Source organism: Loxodonta africana, chromosome 3 (genome assembly GCF_030014295.1).
Source record: "Loxodonta africana isolate mLoxAfr1 chromosome 3, mLoxAfr1.hap2, whole genome shotgun sequence".
Classification (NCBI taxonomy): domain Eukaryota; kingdom Metazoa; phylum Chordata; class Mammalia; order Proboscidea; family Elephantidae; genus Loxodonta; species Loxodonta africana.
The window spans coordinates 129,407,624-129,429,625 of record NC_087344.1 but is presented as its reverse complement, the minus strand read 5'-3'; the positions used below and the strand labels follow the sequence as shown (position 1 = coordinate 129,429,625).

The 22,002-nt window shown below is 38.4% G+C and overlaps 1 protein-coding gene across 1 annotated transcript in view; it reads right to left on the bottom strand.

Annotated features, from left to right (window-relative positions):
- The window catches only part of DNAI3 (dynein axonemal intermediate chain 3), a 79,171-nt gene extending 57,585 nt beyond the window's left edge, over positions 1 to 21,586 (bottom strand). Inside the window, exons 1-8 of the mRNA XM_064279961.1 lie at positions 21,532 to 21,586; positions 17,664 to 17,845; positions 16,655 to 16,759; positions 14,234 to 14,383; positions 13,432 to 13,631; positions 11,778 to 11,894; positions 6,539 to 6,729; positions 4,241 to 4,365 (exon numbers count right to left, since the gene is read on the bottom strand). Coding sequence (XP_064136031.1) covers positions 4,241 to 4,365; positions 6,539 to 6,729; positions 11,778 to 11,894; positions 13,432 to 13,631; positions 14,234 to 14,383; positions 16,655 to 16,759; positions 17,664 to 17,845; positions 21,532 to 21,586 — 1,125 coding nt within the window. The remainder of the gene's footprint in view (positions 1 to 4,240; positions 4,366 to 6,538; positions 6,730 to 11,777; positions 11,895 to 13,431; positions 13,632 to 14,233; positions 14,384 to 16,654; positions 16,760 to 17,663; positions 17,846 to 21,531) is intronic.
- Between the last annotated feature and the right edge of the window lie 416 nt (positions 21,587 to 22,002).

The window sequence follows — 22,002 nt, the reverse complement described above, 5'->3', positions numbered from 1 at the left end:
TAACACAGGTTGTTAATGAGTTTCCTCCAATCCTGATGCTCCGTTCTTCATATAGTCCAGCTTCTTGGGTTATTTGCTAAGCATACAGATTGAATAGGTATGGTGAAAGGATACAACCCTGACACACACCTTTCCTGACTTTAAACCACTCAGTATCACCTTGTTTTGTTCAAACGTCTGCCTCTTGGTCTATAGACAGGTTCCTCATGAGCACTATTAAGTGTTCTGGAATTCCCATTCTTTGCAATGTTATCCATAATTTGTTATGATCCAACAGTCAAATGCCTTTGCAAACTCAATAAAAGACAAGTAAATATCTTTCTGGTATTCTCTGCTTTTGGTCAGGATCCATCTGAAATCAGCAATGATGTCTCTGGTTCCACGTCCTCTTCTGAATCCAGCTTGAATTTACGGCAGTTCCCTGTTTATATATTGCTGCAGCCGCTTTTGAATCATCTTCAGAAAAACTTTACTTGTATGTAATATTAATGCTATTATTCCATAATTCCCACATTCGGTTGAATCACCTTTCTTGGGAATACGCACAAATATGGATCTCTTCCAGTTGGTTGGCCAGGTAGCTGCCTTCCAAATTTCATGGCATAGATGGGTGAGCACTTCCACCACTGCATCTGTTTGTTGAAACATCTCAGTTGGTATTCGGTCAATTCCTGGAGCCTAGTTTTTTGCCAATGCCTTCAGTGAAACTTTGACTTCTTCCTTCGGTATCATTGGTTCCTGATCATATGCTACCTCCTGAAATGGGTGAATGTCAACCAATTCCTTTTGGTATAGTGACCCTGTGTATTCCTTCCATCTTCTTTTGATGTTTCCTGCATCGTTTAATATTTTTCCCGTAGAATCCTTCAATACTGCAACTCAAGGGCCTGAATTTTTTCTTCAATTCTTTCAGCTTGAGAAATGCTCAGCGTGTTCTTCCCATTTGGTTTTCTATCTCCAGGTCTTTGCACATGTCATTATAATACTTTACTTTGTCTTCTTGAGTCGCCCTTTGAAATTTTCTGCTCAGCTCTTTTACTTCATCATTTCTTCTGTTTGCTTTAGCTACTCAACATTCAGGAGCAAGTTTCAGAGTCTCTTCTGACATCCACTTTGGTCTTTTCTTTCTTTCCTGTCTTTTTAATGACTTTTTGTTTTTCTCATATATGATGTCATTCCACAATTCATCTGGTCTTCGGTCATTAGTGTTTAACACATCAAATCTGTTCTTTAGATTTCCTCTAAATTCAGCTGGAATATACTCAAGGTTGTACTTTGACTTTCATGGACTTGTTCTTATTTTCTTCAGTTCCAACTCGAAATTGCGTATGAGCAATTGATGTTCTGTTCACAGTTGGTCCCTGGCCTTGTTCTGACTGATGATATTGACCTTTTCCATAATCTCTTCCCACGGATGTAGTCGATTTGATTACTGTATTCCATCTGGCAAGGTCCACACGTATAGTCACCGTTTATGTTGGTGAAAAAAGGTATTTGCAATGAAGAAGTCATTGGTCTTGCAAAATTCTATCATGCAATCTCTGGCGTTGTTTCTATCACCAAGACCATATTTTCCAACTACCAATCCTTCTTCTTTGTTTCCAACTTTTGAATTCCAATCACCAGTAATTATCAATGTATCCTGATTGCATGTTCAATCAATTTCAGACCACAGAAGTTGGTAAAAAATCTTCCATTTCTTCATCTTCGGCCTTGTGGTTGGTGTATAAATTTAATAATAGTCGTATTAACTGTTCTTCCTTGTAGGCATATGGATATTATCCTATCACTGACAGCACTGTATTTCAGGATAGGTTTTGAATGTTCTTTTTGATGATGAATGCAACGCCATTCTTCTTCAATTTGTCATTCCTGGCATAAGAGAACGTATGATTGCCTAATTTAAAATGGCCAATACCAGTCAACTTCAGCTCACTAACGCCTAGGCTGTTTATGGGTTTCATTTCATTTTTGATGATTTCCAATTTTTCTAGATTTACACTTCATACATTCCACGTTCTGATTATTAACAGATGTTTGAAGCTGTTTCTTCTCATTTTTGCCACAGCAGGAAATGAAGGTCCTGAAAGCTTGACTCCTTCTATGTCATTAAGGTTGACTCTACTCGAGGAGGCAGCTCTTCCCCAGTTGTATTTTGAGTGCCTTCCAACCTGAGGGGGCTCACCTTCCTGCACTATATCAGACAATGTTCTGGTGCTATTCATAAGGTTTTCACTGGCTAATTCTTTTCTAAAGTAGACCACTGAGTCCTTCTTCCTAGTTGTCTTAGTCTGGAAACTTAGCTGAAATCTGTCCACCATGGGTGACCTTGTTGGTATCTGAATACCAGTGGCATAGCTTCCAGCATCACAGCAACACACAAGCCCCCACAGTGCAACAAACTGACAAATGCATGGGGGAAAACTGCCTTAATTCAGACTAAATAGGAAAGAATTGGGGTCACTATGAGTCAAAATCAACTCAAGGAAACTAACAATGACAATAAGGGAAGGCAGAAAGGGAGCTAGGGTTCATTAGGGAAAAGTCTTAACTATAGAATACTTAGGGAATGCTTTATAGAAACAAGAAGCCCTGGTGAAGCAGTAGTGAAATTGTTCTGTTGCTAATCAAAAGGTCAGCAGTTTGAACCCACCAGCCACTCCAGGGGAGAAAGATGTGGCAGTTTGCTTCCATAAAGATTTACAGCCCTGCAAGCCCTATGGGGCAGTGTGATGGTTAAGGTTTTGTGTCAGCTTGGCTGGGCCATGACTCTCAGTGTTTTGGTAGTTGTATAATGTTGTGATCACTTCCCTGTTGAAATTTCATATGTGATCACGCCCAAAATAGAATCTGCTGAGTGGTACTGACAGGGGTGGGGCCTGTGGAGGCTCACTGTCCCTTCAGCCTTTATCTCTCCACCCTCTGCCACCTACGTCTCTCCACCCTCTGCCACCTACTTCCTTCCTGCTCACCTTGCCAAGGTTTTTGGCTGGTTCTGGATCCTGCAGCTTTCTCTTATTCATCTGACCTCTGGTTCTTGGGACTTGGGACTTACCTGTTGATTTTGGGATTCATAGATCTTCACAGTCTATGAGCGCAAGTCTTGCTCTTTGATCTGCTGATCTTGGGCTCATCAGCCCTTGCAGCTACGTGAATCAGGAGAGGCCTTGTGGTCTTGTCTGCCCATCTTGGGATTCATCAACTCACAGCCTGTAGTAAGAGTCCTGCTCTCTGACCTGCCAATCTTGGGTTTGCCAGCCACTGCAGCTATGTGAATCAGGAGAAGCCTCTATCCTGATCCACCAACTTGGAATGCTCCAGCCTCTACAATTACATGAGCTGTTTTCCTGATATAAATCTCTCTTATACACTTTACTGGTTTTGCTACTCTAGAGAACCCAGCCTAAAACAGGCAGTTCTACCATGTCTTGTAGGGTGGCTATGATTTGGAATTGACTCAACAGCAGTGCATTTGGTTTTTTTGTTTGTTTTATAGAAACAAAATAGTATTATATTTCAGTACATTGAATAACTTAATCTTACACTATAAAGCACCCTCCTACCCCAGGAAGAATGCTGGAAACTGGAACCCTGTGGAGGAAGTCAGACTTCAGCCTTATTTTATTTGGATTGATACATAGTTTGTTTCGGTTTGAGTGGAGTTTTGCGCATGTGTGTGTGTTAGTTTGATTTTAGTTATTTAAAAATAGGGCGATTTTATCCAAAATTCCAGGTTTCTGAATTCTCTTGACAAGTGGGGTCATCTGGCAGCAAGAGAGCTGAAAAGTGCCTTTCCCCACAGATGAACTGTGCAGTCTCCATTTGGCCACAGTCCCCACGACCCCTCATTGCCTCACACACAATCATCTTCACTCATTGTCATTGCCTACTTGATGATCCTTACAGATTCTTGGAATTTAGGAAATTCGTGTAAAATGAAACTTGAATAATTAGTATTTAAATAAAGGCCATAAAAGAGTTTGCTTTTAAAAATAAGTTAAACCTTCCTTTTACAATCTTTACTTAAAATAACATTTTGATTTGTTAGACTTTTCGGTAAACAAAGTGTAAACTTCAGTTTTGCTCAAACTGAATGATGACCAATCTGAATTGAAGAACGTCGAAATTAATGAGGGTTTATGACATTAAATGATTGAATTTTGTAATTAAAACTCCTAAAGACATATATGAAAGTAGTATTTGAAATTTTTAGACTACATGGATGACTCTCCTTAAATACCTGAGGATGTATGGGATCAGAGAAACTCCAGAAAAGAATCAGCGATGGTTGCAACAACAATTTGCCAGAATACTGAACTCTGTCTTCAAAGGTGAGCCGCACGGCCACTGACACGGCTATTAGCCCTGATTGAAAAACAATTAGAAATTAAAATGTGCAATAACTGTAATGGAGAAGTGTTTTTAGTTTTTGCTCTTCTACATAGTCACTATTCAGTTCCATTTTGATGGAATTGGAGTAAAAATACTGCACTGGAGACCAAGAGTGCTACACTAGCGGTAGCAATAGCCCCATGTGTGGCTATTGAGCACCTGAAATGTGACTGGTTTGAACTGAGATGGGCTGTAAGTGTAAAATAAATAGTGGATTTCAAAGATCTAATAAAAAAAAAAAGTAAATCGGCATATTATTATTTTTTTATATTGAGTACATGTTAAATGGTTTTGGATATATATATCATTAAAATTAATTCTACCAGTTTCTTTTTACGTTTTACTGTGGCTACTAGAATTAAGAAATACATATGCGACTCATACTTGTTTTACGCAGTGCTGACTTAGACAAATTCAACAGAAATATGGCTGGATGTGTAAGAAGTCACTTTGCTTACTCAAGTAGAAAACAGATGAAACCCTGGTGGCATAGTGGTTAAGTGCTATGGCTGCTAACCAAAGGATTGGCAGTTCGAATCCGCCAGGTTCTCCTTGGAAACTACAGGGCAGTTCTACTCTGTCCTATAGGGTCGCTATAAGTCGGAATTGACTCGACAGCACTGGGTTTGGTTTTTGGTTTGATATGTTGTCTGGTAAGCAGTTTTTATAACACAAGCCACAGTGTTTTGTGGGCAAAAAAGGCAGTTGTCCTGATTCACCTGAATACTAACAGCGGCAGCAACAACAATAATGACAATCTCATACTGACTGAGTACTGACTACGTGCCAGGCACTATGTTAAGCACTTTATAATCATTATCATATTTCATCTTTGCAATAGCCTTATTACTGTCTCCATGTTCAGCTGATAATGGGCAAACCCCAGTATGCAAACCCTTTAGGGTGACGTATGTTTTTCCCTAAGGCAGGTGCATTAAGTATCAATAGGAGAAAGCATCAATTGTGTGTCATTTTTGCGAGAGACCCCTGAGTATACGAGTTCAACAAGCACTTATCAAACACCTACTTTCCCTCATTTATCCATTCTTCCAGAACTGTATTGTTTAAATTAAATAAAGCTGTTCTTAATGGTCCATAGTTCTGTAACTAATGTCATATAGTTCTAGAGGAAGAGTTGTTTCCTTTATTAATGTTGCATAGCTCTACCATTAGGAGCAAGTCTTTCCTTCTGCATCTAAGGGCTTAGGGAAAGGAGTAGCTGTTTTTGAGATGAGTATACATGATTTGCTACGCTTACTGTAAGCTGGCTCATCAGTCAAAAGCAGAACTCATCAGTCCTTCCAAAAATAACCAAACCAGTTACCATGGAGTTGATTCCATTACTGAATACTCATTGCCTTCAAGTTGATTCCTACTTACAGTGACCCTACAGGACAGAGTAGAACTGCCTTATAGGGTTCCCAAGGCTGTAATCTTTACGGAAGCTGACCGCCACATCCTTCTCCCATGGAGTGGCTGGTGGGTTCCAACTGCTGACCTTTCTATTAGCAGCCATGTATTTAAACACTGTGCCACCAGGGCCACAGGGAGATACTTCTATATACCTGTTAGAATGGTTAAAATTAAAGAGACTAGCCACACCAAGTGTTGGGGAGGATGTGAAGCAATTGAAACTCTCATTTATTGCTCATGGGAATGTAAAATGATACAACCATTTTGGAAAACTTTAGTAGTTTTTTAAATGGTTAAACATATACCTAGGTAACCATTTCTTCTCAGTTTTCCCAGGACTTTCCTAATTTTAAGATGGAAATTTCTGAGCCCCAGAAATGCCCTCAGTCTTGGGTACTCTCCCAGTCCCAGGCAAACCAGGATACCTACCATATGACCCAGCCATTCCACTCCTAGCTATTTACCCAAGAGATATGAAAGCATATGTCCATACAATGCCTCCGAGTGGAGCTTCAGTCCTCTCCTGGCAAAATGGGATAATAATGTGTGTCCCACAGGATTGCTGGGAGAACACATGGCTGAGAGAAGGTACGGAGAGTGATTGCTAGGTGCCTGACACTCAGCAAATGAAAGTTATTTTATTGAAATTGAGCTACTTTACAATTTTACATATAAAAACAATAGACAATTTCAATGCCATCTGGAAAGGGAATTCCAGTCATTTCAGTCTCACCATAGATAGTTGGATGCCACGACACGCAGGTGATAGTTTTTTCTGTTAGATTATGAAGGTCGGTAAAGGACTGGTACTCTTTCAGGTGGGTATCAGTCTTATCCCCAAAGGTGCCTTCTTCTTCTGCCAGGCATTTCCAGTCATCAATAAATGTGTTCATGATTTCATTTTGTTGCAGGGCTATTTCAACACTGTTTTTGTAAAAGAAAAACAAGATGTTGGGTTTTAGCAGTCAATGATATTATGACTATTTCAGAAGCTCCTCCTACTTCATTGATATCAAAAGAGATTGTTCTCAATTACATTTAGTAACTAATCATTAACCTCATTTCAAATAAATGACTTAAAGAGGAAAAAAAAATTCATGGTGGTATGCTACTCAGAACTTGTTTTAAGAAAAAACTTGTTTAGCTGCAAGGAGTGCTTAGCTGACAGTCTCCAGCACCTTCACCATCTGCCTCTGTTCCCAGACTGAGGCCATGCTCTTCCCAGAACAGTGTCTGAGCATGTGGGGTTGGGGGGAGAGGAGGCGGGGAAATGCCAGAGTTGGCCTACGCTGCCTTCTGTAGGACTTCTCAACAGGCCATCTTGCTCTGGAGTCCCTTTGGGCTGGCTGAGACTTTCCCTGAAGATCTACCTGAATAACCATGCTTCCTCCCCCTTTATTTTCATGGTGTAACCCTCAGTAAACCTATACTTCTAACTCTATTTCTGCATTTGCTTCCTAGAAAACCCAAACTGACACAAAAGGCAATTTTCTTACGTGTATTTGGCACTAAATGATTACTTATACTAAATGAGGGTAGCTCAAAAAATATGTATATACATTCCATATGTATATATATGTGTGTGTGTGTGTGTATGCACACACAGACAAACCTGTTGCCATCACCTCATGGCAACCCCATGTGTTACAGCATAGAACTGAGCTCCATAGGATTTTCTTGGCTGTAATCTTCATGGAAGCAGATTTCCAGGCCTTTCTTCCATGGTATTACTGGTTAGGTTTGACCAACAACCTTTAGGTTAGTAGTCGAGTAGACGGCACTGGGTTTGGTTTCGGTTTTTAAACAATTTGCACCACCCAGTGACCTTATGTAGATACACACACGCATATATGCATATATATATACAAATATACACACACACATATAATACATAAAAGTCAAAACAACAGATAAGGGGTTCCCAACCAGGGGATAGTTGGCGTTTAGAAATGTGGGGGAGGGGAGGGAGAAGGGGCTGGTTGTCACAATGCCTTGGAGGTGCTACTGTGTCTAATTCTGCAATGTATGGGACTGTCTCTAAAATGAAGAATTATCCTGCTAAAAATGCTAATGTTGCTCCTTTAAGAAATTATCTAAGCTCTAGCCTCATCTTTTAATAGTATAGGGATCCTGCTTCGATAGGCTCCTGTCTTAAGATAGTTATTGTAAGGTTTATTGTCTCTTTACATGCTTGAATTTGAAAGCTCAGCTCATTCCCAAGATTTAAGAGATCTCTCACAATTAAAATGCCACCTAAGGTTTTACCCTAATGATCCAAATACATTTTTTTTTAAATAGATGTGGCAAGCTGAATGAAAAAAACCCAGTGCCATCGAGTCGATTCCAACTCATAGCGGTCCTATAGGACAGAGTAGAACTGCCCCATAGAGTTTCCAAGGAGTGCCTGGCGGATTCGAACTGCCAACCCTTTGGTTAGCAGCCGTAGCACTTAACCACTACACTACCAGGGTTTCCCAAGCTGAATGAGGGGTTCTCAATTACGAACATCTTAAAATAAGAAGAAGAACTTTATTTGGACGTTTAAATATAAACATTAAAAAAAAAATACTCCTAAAAAATTAATTAAACAAAGGTACCATTTGATGCCATTAAATACTAATGACCACCATTTACTGCTTAATCGAATACTGTTTCGGTTCAATTCTTCTTGTATTCTATCTTTAAAAATAGAAAATGGAAGCATTTTCTAGGACCTGGCTCCTTAAAGTGTGGTCCATGGACCAGCAGTATTAGCATGACGGAAGTTTGTTAGAAACGCAGAGTCACAGGCCGGGCCCCAGACCTACTGAGTTAAACCTGCATTTTAACAAGATCCCCAGGTGGTTCATATGTACATTAAAATTTAAAAGCCCTGTTCAAAAAGGAGCTTCAAGGTTTAAATGCAGTTAAACGTTAGTGTTTCCAAAATCTTATTTCTTTATGCTTCAGCCTGAATAAGAAAGGAATTCTCAAGAGAGAAGTTAAAGACAGGAACTTTAGTCTCTCCAGATTCTTCCCTCTCAGCCAGAAACGGGAAGTAATTCACAAAAGAGAAGTGAAGGTTTCCTGTTCCTTGATTTCTCTGGCTCTGCCATGTGGTTCCTGAGAGTGATGAATTGGAGGCCGGAGAAACTGTTGTTTGAGGTAAAGCCCATGATATCAATGCTTTTTAACCCCAAAATGAAAATTTCTTAGTTGTGTGACCCCAATACCCCCCAGCATGTTTTCTCCTTTTTCAAAATGGACAACTGAGAGCTTAACTAAAAAAAAAAAAAATTTTTTTTTTTTTTTACATAACTAAGGCCACGATAAACCTATAAGTTGTTCTTCCCCTGCTTGCCTCCCTCACATACCTCTGTTAACGGCTTTGTTTTGACCAAATGTTAATGACTTTGTTCTTTGCTTTAAAACTGATGCAAATAACCTTTTGTTTCGTCCGGACCACCTGTGGCATACAACCCCCACAGGAAAGTTGGAGCCCAGGTATCAGATATACATGTATATCTTTAGCCTAATAAAGAAATGTCTGGCAGGGAACTATAAAGACACTTGTAACCCTTGTAAGATTCTATATAAACTCTAATGTAAAACTGCTCTTTGGGACTCCATAGAGACAGCCTGTGTTGCTGCCGGGTCCCCCGTGATGTATACTTCTCCTTAATAAACTTTCTCACTCTTTCTGACTTGGAGTACGTTTCATTGGCTCAACTGCTCCAGGGCACAGACCCTAATTGCAAGTTGCTTTGCAAATTCCCTTCAAGTTTCTCTCTCTCCTTTCAAATCATTGCCTTCTTTTGCAAATAGTGGTTCCCTTAGGTTCGTTTTGGATAAAATACAATGAGAAAGATCTTTAGAATTAATTTCTAAAAAGGCTCTCTTCCAGAACAAAACCAGGCTTATATTAATTTCTAAAAATTAAATAAACCTTAAATAGTTTTAAAGTTCAAAAGATGGCAGTAATATGAATGTGAGTTCCTTATTTATCTTGGCCAAAGGTATTATAATTCCTGTGCCAATTTTCCTTTCTTCTTATAGAAAGGAAAATTGGCACATCTTAGGAGGGAATTACAAAGCAGTTCCCCTGTTCCTTTCTTTAGAAGAATGGTAATTGAAAGGGAAGAATAAAACCTCAGGTCTAAAGATAATACACAATGTGGATAATTGAGAATTGACTAGAAGCTATTTATTTTGAACATTTTTGTTTCCTCAAAGTCTAGTTTTCCCTTGAAATGCGTCGTCCATCAACAGACTTCTCATTGTAAATGCTTTTATCAGGAAAACATTTAATGACTACTTAATTTTGTCAGAATTGACTCCACGGCAGTGGGTTTGATTTTTATTTTTTATTTTGATATGGGGAAAAAGAAACCGTAAGTTTCTTTGTTGCTCCCTCATTGCTCACATAGAAAAAAAAAGAAACAAAACACAGTATCTTTCTTGTGAGTAAATGACAAATAATGCACTCTCTTTGAATTTTTAATACAATTTTGAGCCAGATTCTCCCTAGACAACATGAACAACTTTTGAGAGGTGCTGGAATTTTCCAGACATTTAATCCAGTCTGAAAGAACTAATGATATTTTCTTAAAAAAAAAAAAAAGCTTAATTTGGGCTGTATATGACCTTGACCACTAAATTTTTAATTTTGGAAAAAAATGGAAACCAACTATTGAATATAATTGGCAGACTAGTACACCATTGGTTTACCCTTCACTGAATTCTCAGATTAGCTTGATAAAAAAAAAAAAATTTTTTTTCTCTCTTTTTTTTTTTTTTTTTTGATAAGACCTTGTCAAACTCTCATCTAGCTTAGAAGCCCCATGGCTCTGTCCAGGCTTCTAGTACCAGTGTAGGGGAGTCTTGACACCTGTCTTTCAGAGCCAGTAAGAGTGACAGCAACACAGGAATTAGTGATAAGGGTGAGATCTCCAAATGTACAGCTGAATTGAGGTCAGGTTCTCATTTACAAAGTTTTTTTTGTTTTGCAAATTCTTATCATCATCATCATGGTCATCCTCAACATTCACAACATCCTCATTCCTGCTAGCCTGTAAGAGTCAATGATGACCCAAATTCTCATAAAAAGACCAGAATTGATGGTCTGACTGAGACTAGAAGAATCCCGGTGGTCATGGTCCCCAAACCTGTTGGCCCAGGACAGGAACCATTCCTGAAGACTACTCATCAGACATGGAAGGGACTGGACAATGGGTTGGAGAGAGATGCTGATGAAGAGTGAGCTACTTGTATCAGGTGGACACTTGAGACTGTGATGGCATCTCCTGTCTGGAGGGGAGATGCGAGGGTAGAGAGGGTTAGAAACTGGCAAAATTGTCATGAAAGGAGAGACTGGAAGGAGGGAGCGGGCTGACTCATTAGGGGGAGAGTGAATGGGAGTGTGTAGTAAGGTGTATATAAGCTTATATGTGACAGACTGACTTGATTTGTAAACTTTCACTTAAAGCACAATAAAAATTATTTAAAAAAAAAGAGTCAATGATGAGTTAGCCAAGCTGAAAAGGGAAATGCCAAAAATACTCAAATAAAAGAAACCATGATACATGCTCCACCAGGTGCTCCTTGGAAACCCTATGGGGCAGTTCTACTCTGTCCTATAGGGTCGCTATGAGTCAGAATCAACTCAATGGCGATGAGTTTTTTTCTTTTTTTTTTTTTTACAATACATGCAAAATAATTGTTAATTTGCAATTAGGAAAACATCCTCCCACACTTGCCTTTATACACTCTTGCAGGCTTACACTGCATTTGGTATGGCCCTAGATTGGGAGGTCTAGGATGTTGCTTAGGAAAGAAAGACTGAGACTCTGTAGAGTGTGTCATGTGCCTCCATTTATCTGATAATTGCCTCTATAGCTTCTGTCTAGACACCATATATGGAATTGTTTATTAAGACCTATTAGTACAAGGATACATACACATCTTTTTTTTTTAATTTAATATACAATTTTTACCTCACAGACACGTTGTTAAGAAAATCAGTCAAAGATTTTGATTGTCCGAATGCCTCTTTTTCCTCTTCTGAGAATTCTCTTGGATAATACTGTGTACTAGCATTTTTGGGATATGTCCTAATATATTAAAAGAAGATTGCATACCAAAAATTAGATCAAATAAAAGCAAATATAGGTCACCACAGTTCAAAGTTTTGCTCAGTGACAATAATACTAGGATATTATTTTATATTTTATTCATTGAGTATTATAGTATTTTTCTTTACCCTAGTCAACTGATGTTGACTTCCATTCAGTCTATTTGTATTTCTCACCAATATAATTTGTTTACTTCTACCACCTTACTGTAGACATTAAAGTAAATGTTTTACCTGGTTTAATTACAACAAGCTCCTCTCCTCATCTCCAGGCTCTCTATGCTCTCCAATGAACATTGCCTGGCTCATTTTATTTTAAAAGCCTTTCATCCTGCCTCTCTCTTGCTTCAAACCCTGCCAAATTTCCTTACCATCTGCCACAGAGAACCCACTTCTCTGTCTACCTTCTAATACTTCCTCCATTCTACCCTCTCCTCGTGGTCCCGCACAAACTGCTCTCTCATCCCCTTGAATTGCTCAGGTCATATATATATATATACATATATATATGTGTGTGTGTGTGTATTTCATCTGGGCTGTTTTCCCTTTCTCTATGTCTATATATCATATTGAAAATTCATGGCTTATCTTCTGTAAATCTAAAATTAATTAAAAATAAAATTTAAAAATTCCTTAAAAGATGCATGGTTAGTTAATACATCTTCAAATCTATCCAATATTCAAAGCCCAGTTTAAGTCCACAAAACACTCCCTCAGCAATGCATTTCACAGCAATTCATTCATTGGATAAATTTTAATTAAGAGCTTGCTGTGTGAAAATGGTGTGGTTTGTACCCTCAAGGTACTTTGGGTCTAGGGCAGATGGATAAATAAACACAGGTGTATAATAGGGGTCATGAGTGCTATGATAAAAATACCTCTAAGATCTAGAGGTGGCCTAGAGGAAGGAGTGATCAATTCTACTTGTTGGCTCAAAGAAGTATTCACAGAGGAAAGAGCACTGAACTGGATCTTAAAGGATGAAAAGAGGTACCTCAGGTAGACAAGGCAGTGAAGGGCATTTTATGAGAAGGAACAGCATAGGCAAAGGCAGGAAGATGTGGAAAAGTCAGTTTGTTGGGAATTGGAAGCAGCTCATCTGGCCAGAACACTGAGTACTTTTCTGGGAATAGGGGGCGATGAGGCTGGAGAGGCAGTCAACGCTGGGTCACAGAGGAAGGAAGACCTTGTATGTTACCTGAAGTGGTATGGACATGTTTCTGTAAGTGATGGAGCACCAAAGGAGAGATTTCGGCAACGAAGTAACATAATCCAGTGTTATGTTTACGAATGATCACTCAGGTGGCAGTAGTGAGCACATACTAAGGTGGAATGGAAAGCTAGTTAGGAGGTAATTATAATATTCCAAGTGAGAGAATTGAACAACTCTGTGGAGTTTTATGTCATCATTGTCAATCCATTTTGGTTTGTTCTAAAGATCTTTCAAAATATTCGTGGAAGTGGCTAGATTTTACTGTAATTTGCTTTCGAAATACATCAGCCCATTGCACAGTTACCATTTTGTCTGAGTACTTATGTCATTGATTTTGGGGATGACTTGCACGCCGACATCTTTCTCAAGTTGTTTCACGGTAAAGTTTTTATCTGGGTAGGCTGTACATTCAATATAGGCATCTTTTATACTGGAAGCATTATGGTCACTAAACTTAATTGGTGCTCCAAATTCACTTCGTTTCCGAGATATCATATATGTAATCTGAAATACATATAAGCAGAAAGGTAACATAATCAAGTTCCTGGAGAAAAATCATATATAGTAGACAACGTTGGTGCTCAGCCCAGATCCTCTCAGATCCCTCCAGCTCCACGTACTTTCGATTTCAATGGCCAGCACAGCTTCTCCTCTTTGGAGGCCTGTGCTAGGTCTATGAAAAATAGTTTGCCTGCAGGTACAAAGAGTAGGAAGTGACTGGCAGTTTATTTCTTGACCAATGACCAGCTAGCTGGTCCCTTGGCTTGCTTTGGGATAACTATGAGGTGTAATTTATAGACCAGAGTTCCCCTGCGGGTTCAGGCAGAAGCCTTCCCTCTGCTGGATTTTCATCTGAGATTCTACCCTTGTAGGGCTTCCTCCACTTCCCTGTCCTGCTACCTTTCCCGTTCTTGTATGGGGCACATAAATTATCTCAGGGGCTGTTTCTGGGAACCTCACCTAAGACAATGGCCATTCTATCAGAAAGAATCATATCCCCATGGCAAACATACAATTTCAAGGTTATCATGAAACTCTCAAGAATAACTGTTTTTCAGCTACAAGTAGGTAGGTATATGACTGGAGATCATATTTAAGCCGCTGACCTGTTTTGTAGATTCTTTAACTGATTCTTCCTCAATTTCTTTTTCACTGCCCAAAGAAACCCATGGTTTAGAGACAGGTGGTTTATAAACATACATATCTTCAATAACATGCTCTTTATGTTCTTCAAGTTCTTCTGGTGCTTCTGGGGCCTAGGGTGAAATAAACAGCACTAAAAAATATATGGCCAAATTTAAGTTATAGCTAAATCATACATTTTGCAATAAACTTTATTTTTATATAAAGTCATTAACTATTTCCGTATTATTAGTGTTCCTTGTTGGCTCATGCTTTTGATTTATGAGAAAAAAAAAAAAACTAAGAAAAAAAAGGAAGAATAAAGAAAAAAGAGGATATATCAAGGACATGGAGAGATGAAATGAGGAAAATATGGGAAAAGAAAAAAAGGAAAAGATACATGATAAGAAAAAAGCATTTACTACAATTGCTTATCTTTACTAATGTGGGTAGGATGCTAAAGTTTCATGATTAAATATAAAACTGCTTCCTCTGATTTAATATAATGTCCTTTGTCAAAAGGATCATTGTTGTTGTGTGCTGTCGAGTTGATTTCAACTTACTCAAAGCCACAGAGATGGGAAGATGAGGACTGGGAGTATGGGGCAGGGAGTGGCTGAGAGCAGAGTCACTATTTCCTGTCTTACTGACTCAGTGACAGGCAAATAAGTAGAGTATCTGCTACCTTGGGATGATATATACCTAACAGTAAGGACTGAATTTTTTTTTTAAGACCAAGATGTCTACAAGGATATATATATACATATGTATACACATATATGTACATATGTATATATATATCCTACAAGATGTCTACAAGGATATATATACATATATATATAACATGGAAAAACTGGCGATGCAGTGGTTAAGAGCTACAGCTGCTAATCAAAATGTTGGCAGTTCAAATCCACCAGACACTCATTGGAAACCTGTATGGGGTAGTCCTACTCAAAAGCAGTGGGTTTGTTTTTTTTATAGTAAACATGTACATACTATACTATATACATATATATACATACATATATATGTATGTATACTACTGCTTTCCTTGTAATAGTGAAAAAATGAAAAACCAAATGAGTATCAATAGGGGAATCAGTTGGTAAATTGTGGTATAATCATAGGACAAAATCCCATAAAGGAGTTACAATGAAAAACTCAATCTATATGAATATGATACCAAAATGTATCAAAATGGATAGATCTGAGAATTTTATAAAATTATAATTTTATAATTCTAAGTTGCAGAATTATTTGTATGAATATAAATTATTACAGAATATAATTTTGTGAGTTTTAAATTAATAAAACAATAATATATATTATTTATGAAGCTACATATATGATAAAAGTATAAAACTATGAACAAGAAAAATATGTACCAAAAGTTCAGGAGTACGAGTCCACCAGCTGCTCCTTGGAAACACTACAGGGCAGTTCTACTCTGTCCTACAGGGTTGCTATGAGTCAGAATCTATGGTAGTGGGTTTGGTTTTTTGGGGGGGCAGTGGTTATACTAGTATTTGTTATACTATTCTTTGTACTTTTCTACATATTTGAAATATCTCACATAATAAAAGAAATTAAACACACAGAGAAAACTATAAAAATAATGTTAAAAAATATAAGGCTAAGTGAAAATTATTTTTAATTTAAAAAATTATCCAATATTTTTAAATTTTAAGGTTTTCCTTTATTTTTCTTGCCTATTGGCCAACCAGGCAAACCTCTCTGTGTTCCCTCAAACAGTCTAGACTAATTCTTTAATAAAGTGGCCATTCATCTCCCTAGAAGGATGTGAGATCACAAGGCAAGTTTCATAAACCCCATCACCTGTCATGACCACCTTGAATGCAACACCTCAAAGGTGAACTTACTATCTTTCCTTGGAAACTACCCATCTGCTCATCTTTGACACCTCCCTCTCACTCAACTGCCCACTGACCAAGTCATCCTTTTTTTGGTTTTATATAATCATAGGAAACTTATATGGAGCACCTAGTTTTGTGCCAGGTACTATGCAAAGGGCTTTACCTGTATTAATCTATTTAATGCCCAAGACAGTCCTGGAAATGGGCAATATCAGTGCCACCATTTTACAGAAGAGAGGTTCAGTTAACTTAGCCAAAGTCACAGAGATGGGAAGATGAGGACCACTTTTTCCTCTATCTCCTCTCTTATTGAGTCAATGACAGGTAAATAAGTAGAGTATCTGCTACTCTGAGATGTCTGATTTGTTCATTCTACATATACTCCTCACCTACTCCAGGTGCCAGGACCTGACCTGGGACCCAGGGAAACAGAGATGAATGAGAATAATCATAATCACATATAGGGCTCCCTCTGTGGACATAGCTTCCTTCTGACAGTCACCAAATTGCAAGAGTTTGGGGTACACTTACATTTAAAAAGCTTTCCTTGCCCTCTTCAGTTCCAATAAGATAAAAGTTAAGTCCATATTTGAAGTCTTTGTCATAAACAAGCAGAAGCTCACCTCCAGGATATTCCTGCAGGAACATAACCAAAAGAGGTTAATGTTCAATGGACATTCAGTATTCAGGCTCTAACACACAAAATTGGTATTTCTCTAATAAATCAATCATACAGCATAAATGATAACCACACTGCTAATCTATGGCTGTTGTTATCATGTTGTTAACTGCTGTTGAGTTGGCCCCCCACTCATGGGGATCCCACACACAGCAGAATGAAGGGCTGCCAGGTCCTGCGCCATCCCCATGATTGACTGCAGATCAAATCTTTGCAATCCATAGGGTTTTCACCGGCTCATTTTTCTAATTAAATCACCAGGCCTTCCTTCCTAGTCCATCTTAGTCTGGAAGCTCCACTGAACCTGTTCAGCATCATAGCAACAAGTAATCCTTCACTGAATTCAGCTTGATGGCAATGGGTTTTTGGTGTCTCCCATGCAAGGCAAGAATTCTACCACTAGTAACTCTGAATTGCATAATTATTTTGTTTAAAAAGTACTTAAAACACAGTGGGCCCAGGGAAATTAACTATGCAATTTCATTTCGAAAAGAAAAAAAAAAAGAAGCATTACTTTTTTTTTTGACGTTGTCCTCTATAGCATGTTTGGAGAAACATCAGGACCAAAATTATGAATTAATCAACAAGGGAAAATAAAGGTGAATCTCTTTCTGGTTACAACTGGGCAAGGAAGAGCTTTCTAGTTGTGAGATAATGTAACCAGTTCCTGACAGGACTTTGTTTTTCACAGAGGACCATCAAACAGGACTCCAAGGGAGGTGTGGACAAACTATCATTTGCCCAAAGTAATGGGGAATGCCACATTTGAACTCAACACTCTCTCCAACTTTTGTTATTATGTATCAGGAAAAGGAACTTTTTGAGGTAGAACTGAAAAATAAAGAGGAGCATTGTACTTACCTGGACAATTTTTTTGACTGGGTGGAAATCAGATACTGCAGCTCTGTTGTGCAAGTCCTCAATAATGTCTTCTTTTTTCAGAAGTTTATAAGGTTGTTCGTCTGTGAAATCTTCATTTACTCGGCAGTTAAATATTTCCTGGGTCTTGGTAGTTAATACTAAAGGAAAAATTTCAGGATGACCTGGAAAAAACAAAGTGGAATTTGGACATGAAATATAACCACTTAAAATATTAGCAATAGGAAACTTGGAATTGTTTGCTTAAAGAAATTCTTTATATAAAAGTATTAAAAGACTTTAGAATTATTGTTCTGATTTTAAAAGTAAATAAATTCATTATGAAAATTTTTGGAAAAGATAAAAGAAGAAAATAGCAATGATTTACATACTACCACTCAAGAGAGTACCTCTAAGAATATTTTCCTTTATTTCATTCTAACTAATCTGTATATAGTTGTGATGTTAGTTGCCAACTCATGGCGACCACCGTACAACAGAACGAAATGCTGCCTGGTACTGCACCATCTCCGTGATTGTTGGTGTATGTTGAGTCCATTGTCGCAGTCATTATGTAGCGCCTTCCAACCTAGGGGGCTCATCTTCCAGCACTATTTTGGATAATATTCAGTTTCGATCCATAGAGTTTTCACTGGCTAATTTCTGGAAGTAGATCACCAGGCCTTTCTTCATAGTCTGTCTAGTCTGGAGCTCTATTGAAAATTGTCTTCCATAGGTGATCCTGTTAGTATTTGAAATACCAGTGGCATAGCTTCCGGTATCATAGCAACATGCTACCACAGTATGACAAACTGAAAGATGGGTGGTGGCCGTATATAATACCTTAAATCCTAAATCCTGCTTTTAATACTTACTGTTGTGTCACAAGTATATTCCTACAGCATTAAACAATCCTTCTAAAACATCATGTAAATTAATTCTGTAAAATAATTTTTTTAATTTATTTATGCTGTTGTTGAGAATATACACAGCAAAACATACACCAACTCAACAGTTTCTGCATGTACAATTCAGTGACATTGATGACATTCTTTGAGTTGTGTGACCATTCTGTTCTGAGTTGTTCCTCCTCCATTAACATAAACTCACTGTCCCCTAAGGCTCCTATCTAATCTTCGAGTTGCTGTTGTCAGTTTGATCCCATATAGATAGATCTTCAAAGAGCATAATGCTCAAGGCAGACATTCTTTACTAGTTAAGTTTAACTATTGTTTGGTTTTAAGAAGACTTCAGGGGATATTTTTGGTTTAAGGTTTAATGATTATCTTGAGGCAATAGTCTCAAGGGTTCATCCAACCTTCAAGGTTCCAAGAAGTCTGGATTCTATAGAATTTGAAATTCTGTTCTGCATTTTCCCCCTTTGATCAGGATTCTTTACAGAATTTTTTTTTTTTGAACTTTTTCTCCATTTTATTTTCGTCCAAAGTTTTTATTTTTATTTTTTATTGTGCTTTAGGTGAAGGTTTGCAGAGCAAATTAGTTTCTCATTAGGCAATTAATACATGTATTGTTTTGTGACACTGGTTGCCAACCCCACAACATGTCAACACTCTCCCCTTCTCCACCCTGGGCTCCTCATTATCAGCTTTCCAGTCCCCTCCTGCCTTCTAGTCCTTGCCCCGGGCTAGCGTGCCCATTTTGTCTCATTTTGTTTATGGGCCTGTCTGAGCTTTGGCTGAAGGGTGAGCTTCAGGAGTGACTTCAGTACTGCATTAAAAATGTGTCTGGGGGCCATACTCTCAGAGTTTCTCCAGTCTCTGCCAGAGCAGTAAGCCTGGTCTTCTTTTTGAGTTAGAATTTTGTTCTACGTTTTTCTTCAGCTCTGTCTAGGACCCTCTGTTGTGATCCCTGTCACAGCAGTTGGTGGTGGTAATTGTGCTGCACTCAATCTGGCGGAGTTTGTGGTAGTTGTGGTGCATTAATCCTTTGGACTAATCTTTTTCTGTGTCTTTGGTTTTCTTCATTCCCCCTGGCTCCAAACAGAGTGGGAACAGTAGAGTGTCTTAGATGGTTGCTCACTTCTATAGAATCTTTGATCAAAATGTTCAGTAATGGTAGCTGGGTACCATCCAGTTCTTCTGGTTTCATGGCCAAGGAAGCAGTTGTTCACGGAGGCAATTAGCCATACATTCCATACACCCCTTCTATTCCTGCCTCTCCTTCCTCTGTTGCTCCAGGCCAGTAGAGACTGAACGTGTCTTGGATGGCCACTTGGGAGCTTTTAAGATCACAGGCACTACGCAAAGAACTAAGAGGTAGAACAAAAGCACTGAACACGTTATTAGTCCAATTAACTGGGATGCCCTATGAAACAATGACCCTAAACCTACAAACCAAAGAACCATAATCCCATGAGACGGTTGATTGTACATAAGCAGCCTAAGCAGCTACTTTTTTTTGTCATTGTTGCAAATATATCTATCACATAACTTTTGCCAATTCAATTTTTTACAGGTGTACAACTTAACTGGCAACACTTGTAACAATCAGCTATGCAATCCTACCCTTAATCAATATGATATTTCCATCACTGTTAAACCCCCTTCCCTCCTTCACTGGAAACCACAATGAAGTTTGGTCTCCATACATTTGCCTTTTCTTGTCTTTTTATATAGGTGAGGTCATACAATATTTGTCCTCTTGTGATTCACTTATTTCACTCAGCATAATGTCTTCCAGCTCCAGCCATATTGTAGCATGTATCAAGACTTCATTTCTCCTACTGGCTGAGTAGTATTCCATTGTTTATATGTACCACATTTTGTTTATGCATTCATCTGTTCATGGGCATTTAGGTTGTTTCCACCTTTTGGCTATTGTGAATAGTGCTGCAGTGAACACTGGTATACAAGTCTCTGCTTTCAAGCCTTTCGAGTATATACAAAGGAGTGGAATTGCTGGGTCATAAGGTAGTTCTATTTTTAGTTTTTTGAGGAAATGCCACACTGTTTTCCATAGTGGCTATACCATTTTTTATTCCCACCAATGGATAAGTGTTCCAATTTTCTGATATCCTTGCCAACACTTATTTTATTATTATTATTATTATTTTTAAATCTTAGTGGGAGTAAAATGGTATCTCCTTGTGGCTTTGATTTGCATCTATCTGATCGCTCAGACACTGAGCGTCTTTTCATGTGGTTGGTGGCTATTTGAATGTCCTCTTTGGTGAAATGTCTATTCAAGCCCTTTCCATTTTATGATTGGGTTATTTGCCTTTTTGTTGTCGAAATATTTGGTTTCTGAAGATATCCTCCCAGTTGGTGGCTTGTCTTTTCACTTTTTTTGTTAAGTCTTTTGATGAACAAAAAAAAATTTTTTTAACTTTTATGTTGTCCTATTTATTTATTTTGTCTTTTGCTGTTTATGCTTTTGTTATTATGTTAGATAAATCATTGTTAAATGCGAGGCCTGACAGCATTGCCCCTGCTTTTTCTTCTAAAATTTTACAGTTTTAGCTTGCACATTTAGATCCTTAATCCATTTTGAATTTGTTTTTGTGTATGTGTTGCATAATTTTTAACCACTTTCTTTTTTCTAGGTATTATATTTTTCTCATTTGTTTCCAATTATTGTAAATAAACCCACAAACAAATATCTAGCATATGAATTTTTATCATACTGGAAATTATTCTCTTAGGATAGATATTAAAAGCGAAATCATTGGTCTGATGGTATGATCATCATCCTTGGCTCTTTCAAACCTGTATTGCTTTCCTAAAATACTTCCAACCTTACCCCTCACCTGTTGCTCTCTCTCACTAGGTGACCTTGTTGCCTATTTTACAGAGAAAACAGAGTCTGTATAGCACACAGTCCTGCCACTTTTGCAGCCCTGCCCACCAGCTACCTTCCTCATGAATCCTGGTCCCATCAACTGTCCCTCTCCCGCCAATGATGTGCATGTCGATTACTCAACTCTCTCCCATTTTAGATAAATCTCCTCTTGACCTTATATATAAGTACCTCCACCCTCTAGGACTCCATCCTTTCTCATCCAAGCTTATTGTCACTCAGTTCTTCACATCTTTTAATTACTGACTTCCCCAAAAAGAACCCTTGGGAGTAGGGAGGATAATAGGGTAGGGAAATCTCCTTTTCCCCGCTCTGGCTCAGCAGACCTAACAATATCCTCAGAAAAGTGGTGAGAGGAGGGGTTTATGGGGCTTCTATGGTTGCTCTTCCCATCTCTCTCCACCCACTCCAGTGAGACAGTGGATAGAAGAGGACAAGGTAGTATCTTGCCTCCTACTATTCCTTTTCTCAGGCCCCTGAGTGGCACAAAGGGTTTAGCGCTCAGCTGCTAACTGAAAGGTTGGAG